At 40.0% G+C, this 25,837-nt stretch overlaps 1 protein-coding gene across 4 annotated transcripts in view; it reads left to right on the plus strand.

Annotated features, from left to right (window-relative positions):
- The window catches only part of CDKL5 (cyclin dependent kinase like 5), a 434,956-nt gene that overhangs the window by 344,367 nt on the left and 64,752 nt on the right, over window positions 1-25,837 (plus strand). For all 4 annotated transcript variants that reach the window (XM_089683897.1, XM_089683900.1, XM_089683898.1 and 1 more), the window contains exons 9-11: window positions 4,587-4,677; window positions 12,859-13,048; window positions 21,619-21,699. In XM_089683897.1, the coding sequence (XP_089540023.1) occupies window positions 4,587-4,677; window positions 12,859-13,048; window positions 21,619-21,699 (362 nt within the window). The remainder of the gene's footprint in view (window positions 1-4,586; window positions 4,678-12,858; window positions 13,049-21,618; window positions 21,700-25,837) is intronic.

Here is a 25,837-nt window from a genome sequence, read left to right on the forward strand (position 1 = left end):
CTGGAAAACTCCCAGGACGTTGCTAAGAGAGGCCCAGCTGTTACTGCTGACCTTCAGCTTTTACACGCTGAGCTCAGAGCTACTGCATCAGGGGAGAGAAAAAGAGTGTGAGGGGGTTTGAGTCAGAGAAAGGGTTTGCTCCTGTGATGGTGGAGGTGAGCAGTAATAGCTGAAAGCCACACAAAGTTTGGAGGTCGTTAGCTGTTTAGAGAGTTGGTGACGCCTGTGCACTGCTGTACGCTTCAGCATGTGCTGACCAAGCTCTTTCATTTTACGTGGCCCACCACTTCGTAGCTGAGTTGCTGTTGCTCCCAGTTGCTTCCACTTTGAGCTAGGATCTTCTTAGCAATGTCCTAGGAGTTTTCCAGTCAGTTTTCATGATGTGTAAATGGCCTACAGTACATCTATAGCAAAGGCATTATTCAGTTTTGGTCAAACCTACGCAGTTTGTTTTTATCTACAGATAAAACAGATCTTTTCGCCATAAGCAATTTGTTGGTAAAGGTGAATTATGCCATTAAGCCTCACAGGAGAATGCTTAGTTGTTTGGAGCACTGTAAGTAAAATTGTAAGAAAAAAAGTACATTTAGGCCTCATTCACACAGCTGCTAATTTTAATTTGACAGTCGTGCATGTGTGTGCCCTTGAATGCACACTGTCTGTGTTTGAGGACACACACCCACGCATTGAACTGAACTGTAGATACAGTATTTATTACCAGGGGTGCTCTGGGAATGCAAAGCATGCATTTCCTCCATGTTAAAAAGGTTAAGGCTGCACAAAAGTATTATAAAACACTATCGGGGTTGGAAAGCATTTGTGCCACCTTTTTAAAAGATCTTGCACCAGATTCAAAATGCCCTGCCACCAATTTTGGTAGCTCTAGGACTGTGTGGCAAATTTAGGATAGTTCCTAATAGTGCCGTTTTTACAGTTATATTAGAAAGGCAGTATTACTGCATCAAAATCAAATATAATTACCTCCAGTTTGTGAGGTGGGAAGTATTTAACCTCCCTGGCGGTATTCCCGAGTGTAGCTTGGGGTAAAGTTTCAGCACCACAAGCGGTAACCCCGAGCTACACTAGGGAATACCTTGCAGCGTTGCTTCAGGATTTCTTCTTCACTTACCTTGTCCTGCGCTCCCGTGATGTCCCCCCTGCAGCATCCCCGGCAATGTCCTCCGGCCGATGCCGGCATCTGTCTTCTGGGTTCCTCTCCCTGCGATGTCAGGACGTACGAGGACGGAACTGGTGGGAAATTCAAAAATGTCAAAAAGTGACATTCACTAAATACACTAAAATCACATAGTAAAACATTACTGTATCAAACCATTTCACATACATTTTGTCCCTAGTGCTTTGTCCTGTGCCCTGCCTGCATTTTTACTGTTCTTTCTGCCTTGAAACTGAGAAATGACCAGCTGTAGGTTGGTGTACAGCGACAGGCTGAGTGGCTGTTCAATTGGACATTCTGGTCTCAGTGCACTTTCACCTGCAGCGCATGACAAAAATTCATGTACCTGTTTCAATGACGAATCTGTCGCCCGCACCAACAGTTGTTGAACAGAGACATAATGGAATCCTAAAGCTTGTCATAGACACTCTTTATGAATTCCTCTGTATGTGAGCTACATAACTAATGATACAGTTAAATAAAACACAGCATTCTGAATTAGCCGCTTTAGGAACAAGTACACTTTGTTAGTTATTGTTCATTCAATTTGACTTCTCATGTTATCTACAGCACTTTTAGTACACATTTACAAAGCTTCATAATTACCATCTTTGGTTTTAAATTTTGTACTGGCTTTCACTTTCATTTATCACTTGAAATCTTCTAATATAGCAGATCTCTTTGACAGGTGCTGTATCAATTTCTTCTTTCTTATTTGGCATGGTGATCTTGATAGTCTTTGATTTGGCATGCAGCCTAGAACAGTCTGGAAAGTCCCATTAAACTGAGATTGAATTTTTAAAGCAAATCGATTTTCTAGATATTAATGCTGAACTCAGACATATATAAAAAATACACCAATTAATCCAGTAGTGTATTCATTAAAAAAATAATTAGATATATTTTTAAATGCAGCTAGTGTAAGTATCCTAAAGAATTGTAAAAGCCAATAACATAAAAGAAATATATTGCGGCTTACCAGTGCATGGTGACTGTCACACTTTTAAATTTCACAGGGTAAACCAAGGTTGCCTTAATAGCATCATTGGCCCCTGGGCAAGGTAATATACTGGGTCACCTACCAGCCTGCCCCAATTTATGCACCTACTCTCAAGAACGAGTTAAATGTATATCTATTAGTACTTTCAATAGAAATCAATTTTAAAGAGAAAACATGCCATAAATCAATTACTAATTAACACACTCAATCACTTCTCCAACCCATGAGAAGGATTGAATGATATGGGGAAAACCCTTTGAGCAGAGAAGTTTTATTAGGAAAGGAACATATACTGTATGCAGCCTTGAGGACTTAAAAGTCTTACAATATCTCACATCAGATTAATGCCATAAAGTAGCTTAGGAGGTCTCTTAATAGACGGCATGCAATTTGAATTCATATGTAATGCAAGATTATCATGGGGTTCCTGGACAGCGTCCAGGGGTGGTCATGTGTTTAGATGGGTCTGGGCTAAACCATTCTCCAAAAATACCTGTTGATCCTGATATAAATTCAATATCTTTGTAACATCAACATGTGCACTGAATTTAAATATCAATATTATCAGGCTTTTCAAGTCTTCTGTGCCCAACCCGTCCTCCCTGTGTAATAGAGATTAGGGAGCGGTAGGTGTTTGTAGTCAAAATCAGGAGAGCAGCCTATAGTGACAACACTGATTCTTCATTGATCATTGATACAGTGGAGTGAATGAGTGTTGCCACCGTAAGACAGGGAGTATGTTACTGGCAGGATCACCAGGTGAAAATAAAACAAAAATAGGTTTTTAAAAAGAAAACTAATGAAGCCACAACATTTTAGGACTGGTAAGTTGCAATAAACAAAACATTTAGTGTTTGGGTTTTCTAATTGGTATTTATATCAGCCGTCTCTAAGCTCCTGTACAGCAGCATCCAGACTGTTAAAAAATAAAAAAATTCCCGTTTAAAAGGAAATCTACTTTTTGTCTCATATTACTGAGAGATAATGTGGAGGGTATACCCTTAAAGTAGAACTATAGGCAAAAACTTTTTAATTTTGGATAGAGAAAGGGAGATTTCTTTTTTTTTGCCATCTGTGTCCCATTGTAAAGTTTTCCCTTGACTTCCTGTACCATAGCCAAACTGGAAGTGAGAGGAAATCCTTGCAAATTAGGGGAATTCCTTGGGACCCCTAGGTCACCACAACTAGTGTCTCCATTGGAAGATTTCCCCTCTATTACTTTTCTGGGGATAACCCAAAATGTGGGATTTTCTTTTACTTTTACTTTCACTTTTAATGATAATGGTAAACAGGACAAACAGAGGGGGGGAATCTCCTTAACAGTGGCAGAAACTGCAATAAAACCTGACAAGCGTTTTAATCCCTCTTCACTCTTTCCTAAACTAGAAAAAAAGTTTTGCTTTTAGTTATACTTTAATATGCTTTTAAAATTTACTGAACCCAGAAAAAGAGATCTTAGATTTCAATTAGAGTGCCAACTGCTGGTTTAAATCTGGGATTGTAGCTTGACCATATTGAGAATTTTTTCCCACGTTCTGTTTGCGGTGTCCAGTTCCACCCATGCTATTGCATTTATCATGTGTACTGACAAGCTTCAGTACCGCAGTGTATTTTTCTCAGTACTGGTTGTTATTATCTTGTTAAAAAACTCATCTGAAACGAAACATATGTTCCTTGCTGCCTTAAACTAATGTTACACTTATGAACCTGTTGCAAGCCAGCATGTGCCAGTGTCAGGATTACTAGAAATGCAAGAAGACTTACCTGCTTTGTATGTGTCACTCTCCAGATTCAGCAGCTAAGCCTCCCTCCCTTGCTGCCTAAAATGCTTGAAACTGTAAATCGCGGGCAAAAAAGTGATGCCTAGCTTATCCAGCCAGCAAGGGGGTGACACGTGCAAGCAGGTGAGTGTTTCAACGTCTGCATGTGTCCTCCAAAGGTATCCAGCCACTGGTGAATTCTTGCTAACAACAGAATTGCTGATCTTTTGCAAGCCTGGGTTTAGCCTTAATGAAGATTCCTCATGTTGTGAGAGCTATAGCCATAGAGTTACTAGTGAACTGCAGCACTAGGGCCACCAGCTCAGATCCCAAGAAGGACACTACCAGCATGGAAATTGCATGTTCTACCTAGGCTTGTATAGGTTTCTTCCGTGTACTCAGGTTTTCCCCAACACTCCAAAGACATGCTGAAAGTTTAATTGGCCCCTGTCTAAATTGACCTTGGCATGTATCTGTATGCATGTGAGATAGGGACCATAGATTGTAAGCTCTTTGAGAGCAGACACAAATCTGAATATACAATGTATGTAAAGTGCTGTATAAACTGTTGGTGCTATATAAATGCCTGTAATAAATATGAAAAACCATAAAATAAACAGTTTTTGCTAAGAGTGATGTTTTATATCATCAGGTTTTGCTCGGAATTTATCTGAAGGCAGCAATGCAAATTACACGGAGTATGTGGCCACACGGTGGTATCGTTCACCTGAGCTGCTTCTGGGGTGAGTACTGAAATGACTTGTATAAATATATGTTTCACACATGACAGGTGAATATCTGTGTGCACAGCTTTAAAAGATGAGTTTTGGAGAAAAAAACAAGCAATCATACTCACCTGGGTGGATGCAGCATTGGTTTGATGGTTCATCTGTTCCCTGCCGCCTTGAAGACCGAGAACTGAGTGCTCAAACACAACTGATCGCTAAGTTTTCGGCCTTCTCTGCTCTGCCCCTCCAGCGCTTACTGGAGTGTCAGGCTATGGAAAGGGTGGGAGGAATCTGGGGGAATCCCGACTTTAAAGTCAGGATCTCTCCAAAGTCTGACTGGATGAGTGACGTCAGCCAACAGCAGGCTTCAGCATGCTCTTGTCTGAAAATCGGTCACAGAGTGCAGAACAATGTGCACTCTTGTGATCCATAGGTAAAGTAGGGCCAAGAGTGCTTTGGCCCTACTTCTCATTTAAATATTGTCTTACCATTCTTAGGTTTGGCCAGCAATTGAGAGGCTAGCTGTGTGCAAAGCGTGGAGCAGATCTTTTCATACAGGGTTTTCATAGTTTGGTTGGAAGATTACTGTTTGAATGGTATAAAGAGAATTTCTTTCAATGGATTATATCCCAATTATAAGTGGTGGGTGATAGAATCTGTTGGAGTCTAGGGCTGCTACCTTTCTGATAATGACAATGGGGTTGTCACCACAGGGAACACTTGGGTAATTGGAGAGGAGCGCCCTGTGTCAAGAAAAATGTGTCACTTGATGATTTTGATTTGATGGTTGCTCTCAAAACTGCAGAACCACTGATTGGATATATTTAACCCACTTAGAGCTTAACCGTTCTCCAAGAAATACAGCTCTGAAGAAGAGGGAGGCAATTCCCCTGAAATGCATTGGCTCCACTTGTATAATTGTATCTTTAACCACTTGCCTACCAGGCGCTTTTACCCCCTTCCTGCCCAGGCCAATTTTCAGCTTTCAGCGCTGTCGCACTTTGAATGACATTTGTGTGGTCATGCAACACTGTACCCATATGAAATTTTTATAATTTTTTCACATATAGAGCTTTCTTTTGGTATTATTTAAGAACTACTGGGTTTTTTATTTTTTTTGCACTATAAAAAAAGAGCAAAAAATTAAAAAATAATGTTTTTCTTTGTTTCTGTTATAAAATTTTGCAAACAGGTACATTTTCTCCTTCACTGATGTGGGTTGATGAGGCTGCACTGATAGGCAGCACTGATGGGGACTGATAGGCTGCACTGATGAGGCAGCACTGGTGGGAATTGATGAGGAGGCACTGATGATGCTGCATTGATGGGCACTGATAGGCGGCAATGATGGGTACTGGTGAGTGGCACTGATGGGCGACACTGCTGGGTGGCACTGCTGGGCACTGATGGGTGGCAGCTGATGGGCATCATTGCTGGGCACTTTTGGGGCTGCACTGATAATCAGGGCACTGGTAATCAGTGCCCTGATTATCAGTGCAGATGTCCACTGTGACTCATGCTGGTTATCGGCAGTACTTTCCCCACGCTGTGACAGTGTGAGGAAAGCGCTACTGATAACCAGCAACTGTATTTACTTTGTGATCAGCTGTGTCATTGGACACATCTGATCATGTGGTAAAAGGCTGCTGTGATTGGCCTTTTACCTTGTTATGTGATCAGCTGTGTCCGTAGGACACATCAATCACAGAGAGCGCCGGGTACGCACTTCTGGGGTCTGCGCGTTCAAGGAGAACATCATATGAGGCTCTTACCAAAACTGGACAACCGTGCTGTAGCCGTCATTCGGCTATAGCACAGTAGTAAAGTAGTTAATAAACAACTATAAAAATCATCAAGAGACATCTTTCTGAATCATACCTGAACCGCTAAACAAAGTCACACTGGATATGGCTTGAAATCGTGCTGCAAACCGGACTCACACAAATGTGAACCCAGACTAAGACAAACCCCAACCTCAAAAAAACCTCAATATCTCTGATATTACATTATGACACTGTCTGATCTATACAGTTCAGTACTGGTCTACACAGTAGAAATGCACTGTAAAGTGTATCTAAGGGCAACATTTAAAATCATATTTATTTCCTTATTGTATTTAAATTTAGGCCTACTTCTGTTAATCTAACAATCTTGAATTGAATTGTGGAAACTTCCTTTGTGACGCTCCCGACACATTTACTTCCCTGAATTCTGTGACACCTAATCACCATGCCCTGTAGTTAGGCACTGCTGTCTCACACAATTCACAGAGCCTGCCTTCTGAAATACAGAGATGCTGAGAGGAAGAGTTTCATAAGGCAGAGTAAGTACAGGGCGCACTGTTTGTAGGTAGCAAGGTACCATGGGATATATAGTCCTTCAAAATTGAAGGTAAATAGGACAGAAGCTGCAAAGCATGTAGAAAATCTAGGAGGTTGAGGAAAGAGATGTCCAGCAAGCAGACAGCACTCACAACATGAAAGGAGATTTTTTTTCAAGTAAGCTTATATTGGATTGTCAAAGATAACTATTGTTTGTATTGCTCTTACAATGCTGATGTTATAAAATCAAAGTGTATGCTGTGACCATAGAATTCCTTTAACTATTACTGGTTGTCCCTTGTGTCACCATTTTGTCTGTAATAGACTGCAGAAACTGACATGTATCTCCTGCTTCTTCTGCATGTGTTACTATCTATTATCCTTGGCAGCACAGATAACAAGAAATGAGCACAGTGATTGACATGTATTACTGACTGTAGTGACGCTACAAAGAAAAGCCCCTTCTTTAAATATAATATTTTTGACAGTGGTTTTATGTTTTGTTTATGCAGCACTGTTCAGGCCAGATTACATTTTGACAAGTAAGGAAGAAAGGAAATGTCTTATTCGCATCTCCTGCCATAGTAGCAATGGTGGATCGACCATGGCTCTATTGTCCGACATATACTTTCAACCATTAGAAGGAAGAAAGTTTTGGATTACTTCTTTCCAAACAGCTTAGCTGTGGGAAGTTTAGAGCCTCCACCTTTACATGTACAGCAAATCATAGGAAAGAATATTCTTCGGTAGAGTTTAGTTAAAGTTGTTGTAAAAGCTGAAGGTTTTTTACCTTCATGCATTATTAAAACCTTCAATGTGTAGCTCTCCCCTCAGCCCCCCCTAATATTTACCTGAGCTCGATCTCCATCCAACGATGCATACAAAAGCACACCCAGGTCTCTTCCTCCTTACTGGCTGAGACAGAGCAGTAGGAGCCAATGGCTCCTGCTACTATTAGTCACAGTCAATGAAGAGGGGGCAGGGCCAAGCTGTGCTCTGTGTGTCTCATGGACATGCACAAGTGCCCCCATAGCAAGCAGCTTGCTCTGGGGGCACTCAGCAGCAGGGGGGGATCCAGGAGCGCCTGCGGGCGACTTGAGAAGAGGATTGGGGCTGCTCTGTGCAAAACCTATGCACAGAGCAGGTAAGTATAGCATGTTTGTTATTTAAAAAACAAAGCTGAACCTTTCTTATCACTTTCAAGTATAACCCATTGCTGTTTTGGTTATAGCAGGGAAGGGTTAGACCCACTGCAGGTCATTTTTTCTGACTTTTTTCTGCCAAGAGGGGTAGGAAATGAAAGGAAAATATCCTGGTGGGGACACATCTAGTAATAAAAACCTGGCAAAGTTTAGACCTTTCCTCATCTTTTTCAAAACAAAAAATAGCAGTTATCACTGGATTTACACTTTAAGTAGTAAAAGCAGGACTTACAAATATTTTAAAATCACCTTTTCTGAGGTTCCGTTTGCTATGCGGACCCTGGAAACAGTTAATAAAATAAATAATTAAAATGCAGATAAATTAATTACCATGCCTAAAAAAGGGCATCAAATCTGCCAACTACATTTTGAAAAAATCCCCAAACTAAAATGAACAAACTATTAAAAATTTTCATTAACAGTGTATCAAACCATTTCTAGAATAATGAACTTGTTTGTTTTCAGGGAAGCAAAAAAAAATTCAAAAGTGAAAATTAATCATACATTAAAATTGGTGTGGAGTGGACTTAAGGGGCAAACTTTTCTTGGATAGAGTGAGAAAGGGTTTAAGCTGACTTTTGTTTTATTTTCTGTTTTGTTACTATTTTTGTTTTTAATGGGGAGATATCCCATCACCCCTGAATGGTTGCTAGAGTATGAAGTGATGGCAGATCTCCCCAGCAAGGAAAAGCCAGTAATATAAACCTGCTGGAGGGCTTAACTCTCCCCCACTCTATCCAAAATTTTAAACAAAAATGTTTTGTCTAGACTCCCCCCCCCCCCCCCCCCTGGCTCAACACAGACATTCCAACCTCAATTAAAAATCACCATTTCATACAATGCTGACGTATATTTGCAAACATAATGCATATCAATATCACAAACCTATACCTCTGATATGGCCCCAATAATTGAGAACCCAGCATTTCAATCTGACTTACAGGACCATCATTTTAAATCTTTCCTATCTGCAAACCAATTAAGACTTTGAAAGTTCCTACTTCTAATAGTTGGAAGTAAATCTTGGGCATTGGAGCCATGGTTGATTCACCACTGCTATTACTGAAGTCTACCCATAGGTACATGTTTCATTGCAGGAGAAAGGATGAACGAAGATATGCTTGCAGACAGGTGGAGGTCAATAAGGGCAATTTTCTTTAAAGGGTACCTAAACCCAAGAACAAATTTGTAAAAGTGCAGCTTACTGGTCCTTGCATCATGTTGGTTACAGTAACATGGACATTAACATGCATTGGTGTGATGCAGTCCTTTTAGTTTTGAATGGCACTCTTGACACACCTTCTCAGTTTACGTTCATTGCAGTTGCAGTACAGTTTTTGGTATATTGTAGTGTGTTGGTGCGTTTTTAATGCTTGTGTTTTTAAGGCACTACAGCAGACAAGGCTAGTGTATATGAGCCCTTTTGAATCCCTGTCAATTTATTTTTTGCTGTCAGTGTTCTGATGGGGAGATTTGGCTGTACTTTCTGACCCAGAGGTACAACAGAAAGTGGCAGAAAATCTCTGCAAAGTGGGGGGAATAGTCCTCTTAGGAAGTTGTCTTTTGAACAGGTGTTTTCATTGGGAGCTTTACCCTAACTTGTTTTTCTGGTGACAACTATGAAATTTTGGATTTCCCTTGGCTTTCTATCTTGGTGACTGGTCACCAGGATCAATAGAGAAGGTGAATTGATGTAGCAGAGACAAGGTAAGCAGCAGTAAAGAAAAAAAAATTGCTATAAATACACTCTAGTATTCCTTTTTTTTTCTCAACTCACAAGAATACTAAAGCTGATAATGGTGTTGTATTTCTAATCTCTTAATTCGAGTAAAAAACACTCATTTTGATAAAATCAAACCACCTGCTTATTAGATGATGTAAATCTAAACTTTTAATTTGAGTAAAAAAACACTCATTTTGATAAAATCAAACCACCTGCTTATTAGATGATGTAAAAGATAGATACTGTATATGATATAGTTACATTGGACTTATCTTTCCCACCTCCCGAGCTTAATTATTGGTCAGTGAAGCCAGCCACCACAATGAAGGACCCATAGGGAGACTTGGGAAGAGGCAGAGCGATATCAGCTTTTACAGGAAAAGCAGTAATTTATTTATAACTTTGTTATAACTGCGTCTGTGGATTGACAAATTGTTTTGCAGTAGTTTTCAATGATGGTAACCTCTGATCATCCTTTTGCTCAGTTTGATTTTCGCAGGCTTGTTACAGATTTAATTAAAAACGATCAGGATCACTTGTAAATAAAGCATAAAATGTAAAAAAGGAGCATCTTCTTACTTTTCCAGCAGTCCATGCCAACAAACTCCAAATGACTTCTAATGGTCCGATGGATAGAGCAGTTGTGCAGGGCTAAAATTGTGGTAATTGCAGTCAGAAAATGTCAAGACTGACTGCATCTGATCTGAACAAGCTCTTGGATAATACAGTACATCACTTTTGGAAGACTGGATAATGTAATAATGGCCCTTAGGCTTACAAACTTTTTGAAAATGGATGATAATGTGCTAGGCTTTTTATGTAGCAAATAGGTGATCTCTTCTTTCCAGACTGCCTCACTATCTGTATTAACGCCATGTAATAGCAACGGAAGGTGTGCACAGTGAGCATTCACCTGTGTACTTTGTCTATTGAGGTAAATCAAGGTTTCCTCAGTTCTCAAAAAACTAGAACAAGCAGTTGCTTCAAGCTGGAATAGCTTGACTTAATTAACCCAGTTTTGCTGCAAAGCTTGTTATGTGCAGTTTAATTGCACCTTTTTAGAACCTTTGAAAGTAGGGATCTTAAAAGAAGTATTTTCACGCCTCTTGTTTACACTTGTGAAGCTCTGCAATGTAACTAATAACAGTTGCAGCGCCTGACTATTCTGCATCTGGTTTTCACTTTTTCTATGATATGATAACACTCACCTCTTATACAAGAAAATGGAACAAGCCTGAGGGCAACAAACTTTCAAAAGCATCTTTCTTCACCTCTTTGTACTCTATCTCAAGACAGGACTTGATAACACCTTGAAGCAATTTAAAACAATAGGAGCCAAGTAAACATGACTTGATTTCACATTTGTGCTGTCTTGGGCCATTTTTATTATGTTTTTTCTTCATGACCACAGATCTTTGTGGTCTCAGAGTTGTTTGCATTTTCCCCAAGAAAACTGGCAATTGTAAACCAGGTACCCTGTTAGGTACTTTACGCCTCAAGATTCTGCATTATTTTAAAGTATTCAAAGCGAGTTGATATACAGTAAAATTTTATACAAAAAATTAACAATGGAATTTGACAGAGCAAATGAAGGGTACACTAGAGTTTTTTGGTGTTGCTCTCAGTTGCACTTGAGTTCATCAAATTGTCTTATTTAGAGATGTTCCACACTGTGGCTGCTGTCAAAGTACAGTGCATTTGGATTCTTAGTTTCCAAGTCTGTCTGTTACAGTAAGGACCACTTGTAAAGCAGTAATTGGTTGACCAGCCATTGATCCACCTCCTCTAAGTCATTAATTGCATATCAGAGCACCCCTGGATTCACTTTAGTAGATTTTTGTAGGGAGCCACTGATTTTGAAGGGCTGCCGCAGCCTAGTAAGGTGTTCTACAAATTATGAAATACTATTGCTTCCGCATACGCAATGCCTTTCTCTGGCAAACTGTGTTTGGACAATTGCAGCTTTGTATTTGTAGTGAGTACTATGGCATTTAATCTACTGCATATGTGAGTGATGTAAGTGAAACTTACAAGTGTTTTAGGTATATCAGCCAGGTGTACTCTTTGATCATTGGATTTAAAGGAGGCCTCCAAATAACTCAGTTACCCTGCTGTAAGTAAATTGACTATATGCTCAATTGACAACGCTTTAGCAGTTGGAAAATAATCTTTTTTTGGAGCTATATGACTCATTTTCAATCACATTGGAATCAACTGAAAATGACACACTCTTGAAATTAAGACCATTAGCCTGATTTATTAGTTTTGTGAATTGAATCCATTGTAACATTTGTTTGAGAATAGAACTATTATTTGAATCGACAACTGTGTTTCTATTGTGAACAATTTCATAGCACAAATATGATTGTAGCTCAGTAGCACAGTGTTTCTCAAGCTCTTTTTAATCCTGCACCCTGCACTGTGAGCTGTCATTGTTTTGGGGTCCAGGGCTGTCAGCGGTATGGCACTGTCCTATCTGCCCCATGTGGAATAGTTATCCATCAGGGTGACCTGGCTTTCGGGGTGTAACCCAGGCCTGAGGATACTGCAGGACAAGAACACCTACCTGGTTGGCATGGGTGGAGGTAAACGGAGATCTGTGGTGAAGAGTGCTCCTCTAGTGGATACAATGTGTAATACGTACACCTAAAATATAGGAAACGTTATTGGCAGCCCTGATTGCCCCCGCCTTTCTGATCACCCCCTCCTACTGAACAGCTGCCCGGGCCCCCCTGTTGAACTGATGGGGCATGGGCCCTCTACAGGAGGCCGATCATTATTAGCAACCCTGGTCTCGGGGGCCACATGAAGGGAATGGAAATTTTAGTTTCAAATGGGTAGCTGGAGATATTCTTTAAGTGAGATAGGTCTGAGTTTGTAACGCACCATTAATGAGAACATCAGTGACATATTAACAGCTCTTGATTTGTTTTTCTTTTCCTTTTTTTAGAGCCCCATATGGAAAGGCTGTTGACATGTGGTCGGTGGGTTGTATCCTTGGAGAGCTGAGTGATGGCCAGCCTCTCTTTCCTGGAGAAAGTGAAATTGATCAGCTTTTTACAATTCAGAAAGTATTAGGGCCTCTACCACCAGAGCAGATGAAGCTGTTTTACAGCAACCCTCGGTTTCATGGGATGCGGGTGAGTGCAGTAAACAATATGCTCAGATGTCCTAGAATGAAAAATATGCGCATGATCTGTAATATTTTTTTATGTGGCACTTACAGAAAGCTTTCCCAACCAGTCAATTATTTTATTACGTTAAGAACTACTTAAATGCTCTTTGTTCCAGAAATAATTATTTTTTACATGTACTTCTCTGAGCCTCTATCACAGATAAAGTTATATAACACAAACTGTCATCAAAATTTTTATGTAGTGGGAGGGAATAAATCCAACCAGCATTCATTCTTTTATTAGAAATAGAGAAAGTGATTCAAAACTCAAGGTGTACACAGAATACTTTCAGACAAAAGGGATATAAAAGAAATACATCACAGTTATAATTATTGCAAGTTAATATTAAATCATGTCCTATTTTTATCAAATTGCATACCTAAATCCATAAGGTTTTTATACCCACCTACTGTTTTCAGTCTGGATTGTGGAAATTGTAGGCAAGGCAATTATATATATATATATATATATACTATCCTTTGGAAAATCTAAATACCAAATTTATGCCTTTAAAATAGCAGTTAAAAGGGTCATTGCTGTCATGCTTCAAGATGGGTCCTTTGTTTGATTTTGCATCCTCTAGAGGTACGATGACATTTTTTGTTTCTGGTTTCAAGTTATCTCCTGCTAATATAGACCATGGGAAAACAACAAAATATACATCATGATACTATTTCTCCATTGTTAGTACACTTGTGGGGCTAAATGCAGTGGCAGGGCTTATTGGTGGGGGAGTGGTATTTAACACTGTAAACAATTTGGTCAGGTAAGCCAGGAATGCAATGCACAAGCTTTCATTGCTAATAACATTTACTGTGGAGCTCCTGACACGTGAAGAGATGTCCTATTCTAAGTCCCCCTTACACTAACAACCCTAACGCTATAATGGACCACAACGCTAACCCTCCCTAATATAAAAGTAACCCCCTCTTTGCATACTCACCTCTTTAATTGGAATAGTTTGTACCGAGGAACAACCCCTCCTGTACAGTGAAATATCTCCGCACCAAAATCTACTGTTTTGACCAAGAAGGTATTATGAAGTTTATCTAAGATGTTTCATCTACGGTGTGAATTTCTGTCTTCACGTGCCAGTGATCTTAGATTTTACATACACACGTTTTTCCTTATGCTAACCACAAGGATAATAAGACCTTCCTACCACATCCTGTTTTGTTTCCAAGTTAAATGTATGTATTGCTGTATTTTCCAAACCTGCCCTTGTTTTTTTTGTTGGGGGGGGTGGGGGGGGTTGGATGATCTGTATATTTTTCCACCTTTTGCTTGTGCACCTCGGCAGAACACAGTTTTCCTATTCCCTTGCCTTCACGATCTATTATTTTAGGATGAGCCATAAATTACATGTAATGACGCACTTCTGTGGAAAAATGTTACCAGTCCCTCTGATTTGTTGTACAATGGGACTACATCAAGACACTTTTAATTTGGGTACACAATGATACATTTGGTTCATAGTAACAAGGTTAGGTCCCTTACATTACAGTTTGGAAATACAAATGTATAGGTGCAATTACTTTTGTTTCTGTAGATGCATTATAAATGTAGCAGTCAAGTCAATAACTTTTTATGGTAAGCCTAAAATGACAGAAATGAATGAACACTTGAGTGGTAAAGTGTTGGTCTGATATGGGCTGACTACCTTACCCAGCCTAACCTGATGGTATAAGAAGGGAAAGAAAAAGGTAGGCTTTGTGCTCTAGTGATTTTGCTAGTGCCACATGCAGTTTTAAGAGTAAAACATTGTTCTCCACAATCCCATTCACTGTGGATGATTGGGTGAACTATGTTAATTAGAACTTAAGCATAGAATTTCCATTCTACTTTTACAAATATTACAAATTGTAAAAAATTTGGTTAAAATGGCTAAATACACCTGGTTTGGTTCCCATGCATTTCCTCTCTTACTCTCCTGTGTAACTCTCATACCCAGTAGATTAGATATCAGAAGGGCAACTCAATCCCTTTAGTCCCCGTGGGAAACTGTTCAACAACTCTCTCTTATGACTAAAGCTGTCTTATAATTTTTGAGTGTACACTCTACAGACTCTCTTTACATGATGTTACCTTTCTCTTACTAATGTTTACAATAAAAATGTTCTTTTAGATGAAAGCAATGGATCTATTGAGGAATTCAGTTAAAAGTAATAAACAACAGTTCTTGGCAGTATGGCCCCTTTGAAATCGCTTGCGCCTAATTCAGGAAACCCTTGCAACAGTTTCATAAATCTTTCTGACATATGTGCCAGATTCAGTTACTTCTTATTACTGCCACATTTAGAATCTGTCACCGTGACTGCAACAGATTCAAAAGAATTACCGCAAGCATTCATCCCTGACCTAAAGCTGGCCATAGATGGATCGAAATTTGGTTCAGCAAGGATCATCTGAATTTTCATCCATCTATGGCTGTTCCCATTAGAGAGAAGTCAATCTAACAATCGGCTTCTTTCGATAGGGAATGTTGGAAATGTTTCAAGAGGAGTCCTGCTGTCAGAACACAATAACTAGTAGAGAGGATTCCTTCATCTACCTTGAATGTGTGGATGGGGTTGCGTTTTTTTTGATCAGCTGGCTGGTTGATCATAAAGAAAAATCCCTCTATGGCCAGTTTAAGGCAGCTGCTGGTTGGGACATTCCCCAGCTGACAGTTAAATGTAAAAAAAGGAATACTGTGCAGCCAAATCAATACATTAAAAAGTGTGACACACAAAAGGGACCTTCAGTATCGCAGGATCATACAGCTTTACCTCCAGTAATATAGTTTATCTTATCCTTTGTAAAAAATGTAGCCAAGGATCCTCCGTTGGTGAAAAAGGACAGAAATTACAAGCACAAAGGAATTTGCACAGACACACTATTAGCCCTTTCACTGCCAGGTCCGTATGGCATACGCACCTACAGCACCCCTTCCAGCTAGCCAGGGACTTATAGCAGAACTGTTCAGCAGAATCTGCTGAACAAAAACAATATCTCTAGGGTTAACTTAGCATGTAACATACTGCTGTTCCGAGCTATTCACCTAAAATATGACAGCCCCTGCCACCGCTGCTTCTCTGCCTCTCACCCTCTGCTTCATGCCCCTCCAAATCCCCTGCTACACTGGATGCTAAATGTCTGCCCCCCCCTTACTTTCCCCTTTCTCAGCCACAGATCTCTCCTATCAATTCTCACCCTAGCACCAGCCCCCGCAGGCATGGATTCCCTATGGGTCTGTAGCAATCGCTACCCCCACTGCCTCTCCTGCCAGCAATTGCAGTGTAAGAATGCTTGTAGTGTAAAAATGCTCAGATAATTCCCCCTGCTGATATCCTTCATCTCCCCACTTCATTGTTCCCCCTATCACTGATCCCCCTCCTATGTAGCTAAGCTGGCCGGATTTCCTCCACCACCCAGCTGCTGCCTGGGAGATTAGTGTAATTTGTTTACTATGCTTCAGTTTGTGAATGAAGCATAGTAAACTGTGTTTACTATGCTTTAGTTTGTGAATCAATAGGAGTCTCTATACAAACTCCTATTCATTTTTCTACAGTGCAGATGAAGTGGCAGGGCAAGGGACATCATTCTTCAGTCCCCTTCTCTGTCTAAAAAAGAGACATTAGGGATTTGTTAGGGAACATTAGGGGTTTTGTTTTGTTTAGATCCCTGATGTCTCTCCAAGTCCCCCAGTCAAAAAAAAAATGTAAAAAGTATTGAAAAATAAAATTTCACCTGTTTAAAAATTAATAAAATTGTAAAATAATAAAAAAAAAAATTGTATGGGTAGATTTAGACATGCATCTAAATCTCCCTTGCCTCTGACGCCTGATCCACATTCAGATCGCACTCCACAAGCTACTGACTGTTTTAACCCATGTTTGCCAACAAATGCACCACAACCACGTGCATTGCATAGAGTTGCAGGTCATTTGCGGCGATTCCCCGTTGACTTGAATCAGTAGTGTTCGGTGGGCGACATCACTACAAGCCAAGTCAGCTTTGCTGTGGGCGTAAAGCAAAGACTTGCAGCCATAGCATCTAAACAGCCCCACCCGCTACCTATTGCACATTAAGGGGGCACAGTTGGTGGGTGGCAGAAACACAGCTCAACCGCACATTTTTGGCGCCCCCAAACCGCAAGTCCAAGTCTAAACAAGGCTCTGACAGGCTGAACAAAAACTATACAGAATTTCATAGGAAGGCTTCATTCAGATGTTTAGTTGGGGGGAGGAGTAGCAAAAATGTGCGATTGAGTTGCGTTTTTGCTGCCTGCCAACCACCCCCCCAACAAGCTGCAATAGGCAATTGCATTGTCTCCTGCATGTGATGAACATCCTTTGATTTAGACCACATGTGTGTATTGCATGTATATTATCAGATAAAGGAGCAATATTAATTTGCAGAGTAAAGTGTGGCATAGACGGATTGAAATTTGGCCAGTTCAGTAGGGACCAGCCAAATTTCAATCAGTGTGTGGTTGTCCCTGTTTGAAAGAAGTTGATAAGACGATGCTGGACATGCTGGAAAATGTTTTCAAGTGGCAAGCCCCACTGTCAGAGTACAATGTGCCCACAAGGGGGATTCCTTTATTCACTTTGTTTATGCAGATGGAGTAATCTGTTAGTCTTTTTTTGTGCATCCCATAGGCTGAAGGAAAAAAACTACTTGTCTATTGTCAGCTTAATGAGCTCAGGGTCAAGACATTGTTAGGCCTAGGACGTGCATCTTTCCTCTGAAGCCTGATCCGCATTCAGATTGCGCTTTAAAGGCTACTGACAGATGTCAAAGAAGCAATGTAATGCCTCCTCACCGCCTGTTTTAAACCCATTTTTGCCAACAAATGCACTGTGTCTGTTGCAGGGCGTTTGCAGCGCTTCCCCATTTGCTTGCCTACCCTTTGATAAGTACATGTTGGGTAAACATTGCCACAGGTGCGAAACAAAGCATTGTAACCAAGGAACCTCCTTCCGCTGCCTATTGTAGCTTAAAGGGGGATGCCTGGCAAAAATGCAGCTCAACAATGCTTCCCCACCGCACGTCTGAATGAAGCCTTCCTGTGAAATGATGTATTTTTGTTTAGCCTGCTATATTATATAGCCAGAAAATAACATCAATATTCTGAGACTATTGCTTTTTGTATCATTGTACTATAATCAGATCAAATCAGATTCGTGTAAGATATTTTCTAAAAGCATTTGTGGATTTGCAGTTTGTTCTTTGCCTAATTAAATAAACTGTTCTATAGAAAGCATAACTCTTGCCTGGTGCAACTAGGCACCAATCAAAATATATTTAACTAGGTTAAAAATAGTAATGTATGTTGATGCTTCAGGAACATACGCTGGCTTTTACACAACATAATAATCTTGACTATCAGCTACAGTATAAATTACTGTTTAATTTGCTTTCATGCCTTCCGGTATTCCCACACATAGAGCTGTAGGGCTAACGTGTTGCTAACAGCTATTTTCAAACATGTTTTGGTTCTTGATGACCTCTGCAAGTACCTTCAAGACAGATTAAGGAAGAATTTGTAATCCTTTGAATTGAGCCCAAAAATCTAATGATCAAAGAATATTAACTCACAGAGCATTATACATTATCCAGCCTTGATCTGTAAAAAAATGTCTTGTATTTTTCAGAATAATGATCAATATGGATTTCTTAAACCTTTTGGGTTTTTGTATTTCAGGGCACTGTTTTTATTGCTTTGTTTTATTGTTTCGAGGACATACAATGCATTCATAAAGTATTCAGGCCCCTTTGACTTTTTTCAGTTTTGTTATGTTGCTGCCTGATACTGCAGTTGTTTAAATTCATTTTTTTCTCAATAATCTACACTCAGTACCCCATAATGATAAAGTGAAAAGTTTTAGAAATGTCTGTGGATTTATTAAAAAGAAACTGAAATATCACATGTATTTAAGTATTCAGACCCTCTACTTCGTTGAAGCATCTTTGGCAGCTATTACAGCCTTGAGTCTTTTTGGGTATGACACAACAAGCTTTGCACACCTGGATTGAGGGATTTTCTGCCATTTTTCTTTGCAAATCCTCTCAAGTTCAGTCAGGTTGGATGGGGATCGTCAGTGGGCAGCCATTTTCAGGTCTCTCCAAATATGTTCAATAGGGTTCAATTCATGGCTCTGGCTGGGTTACGCTAAGACATTCACAGAGTCGTCCCTAAGTCACTATTGTGTTGTCTTGGCTGTGTGCTTAGGATCATTGTCATGTTAGAAGGGGATACTTCAGCCCAGTCTGAGGTCCTGAGCGCTGTGGAACAGGTTTGTATTGAGGGTATCTCTGTACTTTGCTCCTTTCAGCTTTCCCTCAACCCTGACCAGTCTCCCAGTCCCTGCTGCTGAAAAACATCCCCACAGCATGATGCTTCCGCCACCATGCTTCACTGTTGGTCAGGTGATGTGCAGTGTCTGGTTTTCTCCAGACATAACATTTAGAATTGAGGCCAAAATATTGTTTCATCAGACCAGAGAATCTTGTTTCTCACAGTCCTTCAGGTGCTTTTACGCAAACTCCAAGCTTTCATGTGTTTTGCACTGAAGAGAGGCTTCCATCCAGCCACTCTGCCATAAAGCCCAGATTGGTGGAGGGTTGCAGTGATGGTTGACCTTCTGGAACCTTGTCCCATCTCCACACAGGATCTCTAGAGCTCGGTCAGAGTGACCATCAAGTTCTTGGTCACCTCTCTTACTATGGCCCCTCTCCCCGATTGCTCAGTTTGGCTGAGCAACCAGCTCTTGAAAGAATCCTGGTTGTGCCAAACTTCTTCCATTAGAGAATTTTAGAGGCCACTGTGCTCTTGAGAGCTTTCAGTGCAGCAGAATTTTTTTGTAGCTTTCCCTAGATCCGTGCCTTGCAATAATCCTGTCTGTGAGCACTGCAGACAGTTCCATTGACCTCATGGCTTTTGCTCTGATACAGTATGCATTCTCAGCTGTATGGCCTTTTATAGAGCAGAGTATGCCTTTCCAAATCATGTCCAATCAGTTTAATGTACCACAGGTGGACTCCAATCAAGGTGTAGAAACATCTCAGCAAAGATCAAGGGAAATGGGAGGCACCTTAACTAAATTTCAAGTGTTGTTCAAAAGGGTCTGAATACTTGTGCCAGTGTGATATTTCAGTTTTTCCTTATTCATACATTTGCAAACATTTTTAAATTTTCTAAAATTCTATTTTCAGTTTATCGTTATGGGGTACTGAGTGTAGAATAATTTTAAAAAAATGAATGTAAACAACTGTAGTATCAGGCTGCAACATAAAAAAATTTAAAAAGTGAAGGGGGTCTTAATACTTTATGAGGACTATGTAGCTGATCGCATATGCTGTCAGCACATATCGCTTAGCAAACCATTTGCTCCTCCAGTGCTTTGTAGACCCATCTATAATGACTATGCCATTTTTTTAGCTGCAATATGTACACCTATTTGCATGCCACATACCACTGGCTGAATGAAAAATGGCCAGGTTAACATGTTTCCTCTCATTATGGGGATTGGAGGAATTAGTTGTTTACAAAGGGCAGCCTGCAAGGATATATCAGATAATGCAGGGATATATCAGTCCAATTCACAAGACAATACAAAAACACTTAATTTCCATTGATCAACTTTCCTGTACTTGCAGAAAATGTTCTTTTCCTGAAAAAATAAAAACAAATGCAGATACTAAGGCAGCCTTTCTCAACTTTTTCAACACAGGAACTCTTGAATCACCTTTCCAGTCTCAGGGAACCACTGATGAAAATTACTATATCTACAACTCATGATACATTATTGTGATAGTCAGTGCTCCCTACACTAGTGGTCATTGTAAAGAATTACCCCCTTACAGACAGTGTTAGTGGGAACTTAGGAAGGAACCCCTAGCAACCTCTGGAGGAACGCTAGGCTTCCATGCAACCCTGGATGAGAAACCCTGTACTAGGGACTGGTGAGTTGCAGTATAATTACACCAAAGGATCCAAATCTCTGTATGTGTGTGTATATGTATATGTGTGTATATATATATATACTGTATATATATATATATATATATATATATAATCATCTGCTTTTATTAGCATATCTCTGATTCTGATATATTATTTAAGATATACAAAGTAATGAACTGTTGTGAACATTTTGCCATGTATGACAAATACACTTCTAAGTTTTCAGTTAGCGCTATTGCTTTTTGCTTTATACAGATATGATCTCCCTGAAGCCAGTAAGAAATCAAACAGTGAAATGGCATATGCATAAGTAAAAACTGCAAAGCATTTGTATCATATAGTTTCCTTGAAGGATCACTGCTAGTAACCAATTTTTTCTATATACCATATGGTGTCATGTTAGCAGGAATCGCTAAGATGGCCAAATGGAGAGTTTCATTGTACTATTACATATTTTACTTGTGGATAGTACGTTTGCTATATGTATTTGAAGAAAAAACAGATTCTAAATATATTTGTGGTGCAAAAAGCGTCTATTTTGTTTCTGTTTTTGTAAAGATTTCTTCCCTTTCTTGTATTTCAGTTTCCTGCTGTAAATCACCCTCAGTCCTTGGAAAGACGATATTTAGGCATCATTAGCGGCGTATTACTTGACCTCATGAAGGTATGGAACATTTTCTACGAGTGCTATTTGCCATTTACATGTTCCTGTTAAGAAATTGTGCAGTGGTTTATTTAGCTGAAATGAGGAGTGGAGATGCTGTTCTCTGCTTCTCTTCACAGCACAATGCAAATTGGCCAGTGAGAGCAATACAAATGACCAGCTTAATAAGGTGCAATGAATACAAATGTAAATAATCTACCCTTCTACTTCTCTACCTCAGAGGTGGCGATAGCAGAGAGAGAAGAGAGAATAAGCCAGGATGTGATGAGGAAGTAGAAGAATGTATGTTTGTGTGTGTGTGTATATATATATATATATATATATATATATATATACTCTATTGCCAGAAGTATTGTGACGCCTGCCTTTACACTCACATGAAGTTTAATGGCATCCCAGTCTTAGTCCGTAGGGTTGAATATTGAGTTGGCCCACCCTTTGCAGTGATAACAGCTTCAACTCTTCTGGGAAGGCTGTCCACAAGGTTTAGGAGTGTGTCTATGGGAAGGTTTGACCATTCTTCCAGAAACTCATTTTTGAGGTCAGGCACTGATGTCGGACCAGACGGCCTATCACGCAGTCTCCATTCTAATTCATCCCAAAGGTATTCTATCGGGTTGAGGTCAGCACTCTGTGCAGGCCAACCAAGTTCCTCCACCCTGAACTCGTTCATCCCCATCTTTATGGACCTTGCTGTGTGCACTGGTGCGCATTCATATTGGAACAGGAAGGGGCCGTTTCCAAATTTTTCCCACAAAGCTGGAAGCATGAAATTGTCCAAAATGTCTTGGTATGCTGATGCCTTGTGAGTTCCCTTTACTGTAACTAAGGGGCCAAGAACAACCCCACACCATAATCCCCCTCCACCAAACTTTACACTTGGCACAATGCAGTCAGGCAAGTACTGTTCTCCTGGCAAGTGCCAAACCCAGACACGTACATCAGATTGCCAGACAGAGAAGCTTGATTGGCAAACGCTTTGCATTGCACTTGATGATACAGTGCCTTGGAAAGTATTCATACCCCTTGAAATTTTCCACATTTTGTCATGTTATAGCCAAAAATATAAATGTATTTTATTGGGATATTATGTGATAGACCAACACAAAGTGGCACATAATTGTGAAGTGGAAGAAAAATAATAAATGGTTTTCAACATTTTTTACAAATATCTGAAAAGTGTGGAAAGCATTTGTATTCACCCCCTCTACTCTCATACCCCTAACTAAAATCTAGTGGAACCAATTGCCTTCAAGAGTCTTCTAATTAGTAAAGAGAGTCCATCTGTGTGTAATTTAATCTCAGTATTCCTTCTCCAGCTTTGTGAGCGTCAACTATTTTCAGTTTCAGTTTTCTAGACAACTGCTTAAAAGAACCCATGGTGCTGATTGTTGGGGCAAGGTCAGATGAGTCTGGGCATTTAAAACCTTTGAGATTGACATACCCTGGTCTTCCCAGATGATGATTGAGAACAATCTATGACACTGGCAGGTCTCAGCTTTGCAAAGGGGGCAGTGCATGCTATAAATTCTGCAGGGTGCCCAAACTTTTGCAGTTGCCATTTTTTTTTCTGTTATTTTGAAAGTGTAAATGATGGAAATAAAATCTAACTTTTGTTGACATATTATAAGAATGTCTAATCTGTAATCTGATGCCTTTTGGAGATTTTTCCATCTTTCCTTGGCTTCTTTATGCACATTAATACAAATTTTTAGCTGGGGTGCCCAAACTTTCGATCCCCACTGTATTCATGTGTTAGAATGCCCCAGTCAAAGTCCAGACCTAAATCCAATTGAGAATCTGTGGCAAGACTTGAAAATTGCTGTTCACAGATACTACCCAACCAAATATGGCAGAGCTATTTTGCAAAGAAGAATGGGCAAAATTTTCACTCTCTAGATGTGCAAAGCTGGTAGAGACATACCCAAAAAGACTTGCAGCTGTAATTGCAGTGAAAGGTGCTTCTACAAAGTATTGACTCAGGGGGGCTAAATACAAATGCACATCACACTTTTCAGATACTGTATTTATTTGTAAAACATTTAGAAAACCATTTATCATTTTCCTTCCACTACACAATTATGTGCCACTTTGTGTTGGTGTATCACATAAAATCCCAATAAAACACATTTACATTTTTGGTTGTAACATGACAAAATGTGGAAAATTTCTAGGGGTATGAATACTTTTTTAAGGCACTGTATAAGATTTGGGTGCAGCTGCTCGGTCATGGAAACCCATTCTATGAAGCTCTGTACTCACTGTTCTGCTAATTTGAAGGCCACATGAAGTTTGGAGGTCTTGAGCTATTGACTCTGCAGATAATTGGCGACTTCTTCTCACTATGCGCTTCAGCATGCACTGACCCCACTCTGTCATTTTATGTGGCCTACCGCTTTGTGATCGAGTTGCTGTTGTTCCCAGTTGCTTCCACTTTGTTATAATACCACTAACAGTTGACCGTGAAATATTTAGTAGTAAGGAAATTTCATAGATGGACTCATTGCACAGGGGGCAACCTATCCCGGTACCACGCTTGATTCACTGAGCTCCTGAGAGCGACCCATTCTTTCACAAATGTTTGTAGAAGCAGTCTGCATGCCTAGGTGCTTGATTTTATACACCTGTGGACATGGAGGTGATTGGAACACCTGAATCCAATGATTTGGAGGGGTGTTTTTGGCAATATAGTGTATGTACAGTATATATAAAAACACCAGAAATTAAAGTAAATAAGACATATTTGAGAGGGATCATTCATCAATAATTGTGATCTTATTTATTTCAACACATTTCAGTGATACTTGTGCTCTAGTTTATTTATATAGCCATAGATACACTCCAGTAAAAGTGTCACAGAAATGTCTTGATATAAATAAAAACACAGTTATGAATGGTCGCTCTCACATAGGTTTTCAGTTTCGAGACATGATCATGGGCACAAATCTCACTTCCCTTCATTTCTTCTACACATCATGGCTGTTCACTGTCTATTTTGTTTACTTCTTTTCTCCATCAGAGACAAAAAGTACAAATGTTAATAAACATTCTTTTCTCTGAGAGTTTTGTACATATGAAGACCAGCAATGTGTAAAGTCAGTCTACATCACACGGGCACCTACATTTTTCCATGTATCTGAATAAAAGTGCTGTGTTTGCACGTGCGTGGGAATTTACCTGCACATCTACAGATGTGGCCAAATGCTCTGCCGAGACCCGGCTGGCGCCAGAGGTTCAAAGATGCTGGCGTCGGGGGGGAGGGGAGTGGAGGTGGAGACAAAGGTAAAAAAAGGTAAAGTTCCTCTTTAAGGAGTTTGATCCAGGGCCATCTTAAAAGCATTATGGGCCCCTGGGCAAAGTAATGCACTGGGGCCTCCACTAGCCTGCCACAATGTACGCGCCTACTCTCAAGAATGAAAGTATAAATAGTTGATAGACTGAAATATATATTTATTAGTACTTTCAATAAAATTGATTTGAAACAATTAGAAACCATGCAATAAATCAAAGACTAATCAACACAAAGGGCACAGTACCAGGGGGAGGCCGAAGGGCACAGTACAGGGGAAGTCAGGAGGGCACAATACTGAGATCAGGAGGGCACAGTAACAGGTTCTGGGACACTGGCCTTGGACAGCTTAGTGAAAAGCGTGACTGTCCCTGAAAATCCAGGACAGCTAGCAAGTATGATGTAATGCAAGATTATCATGGGGCCCCTGGGCAGTTCCCAGGGGTGCCCATGCATTAAGACATCCCTGGTTCGATCCCTTAACATATGCCATGATTTGGTAAGCAAGTCTCTGCTATATGTTGACTGTCATAGGGCCCAGTAGCTATAGAATATAGAGAACTAAAACCTTGAAGTTCACTCGTTTTCATTGTGTTTAATGAGTTTTTACAGTATAATGATTAATAACGTATAAGAAAATATAAGAAAAAAAGGAAGAGATCATAAAGAAAAGAAGGATTCACAGGAAGCTAGGGAAAATAGTAGGAATGTGGACAGTGTGGTTAGGTACCTTAAAGTGATATTAAAGTGTTACTAAACCCACAGTAAAATCAGTCTCTATATGCAGTAAAACATGCTTGTTATACTCACTGTGGAACCTAAGGGGTTAATCCTCTGTGTTGTGTAAAA

This window comes from Staurois parvus, unplaced genomic scaffold (genome assembly GCF_062004578.1).
Source record: "Staurois parvus isolate SC_StPar_1 unplaced genomic scaffold, SC_StPar_1.0 ptg000327l, whole genome shotgun sequence".
NCBI lineage: Eukaryota > Metazoa > Chordata > Amphibia > Anura > Ranidae > Staurois > Staurois parvus.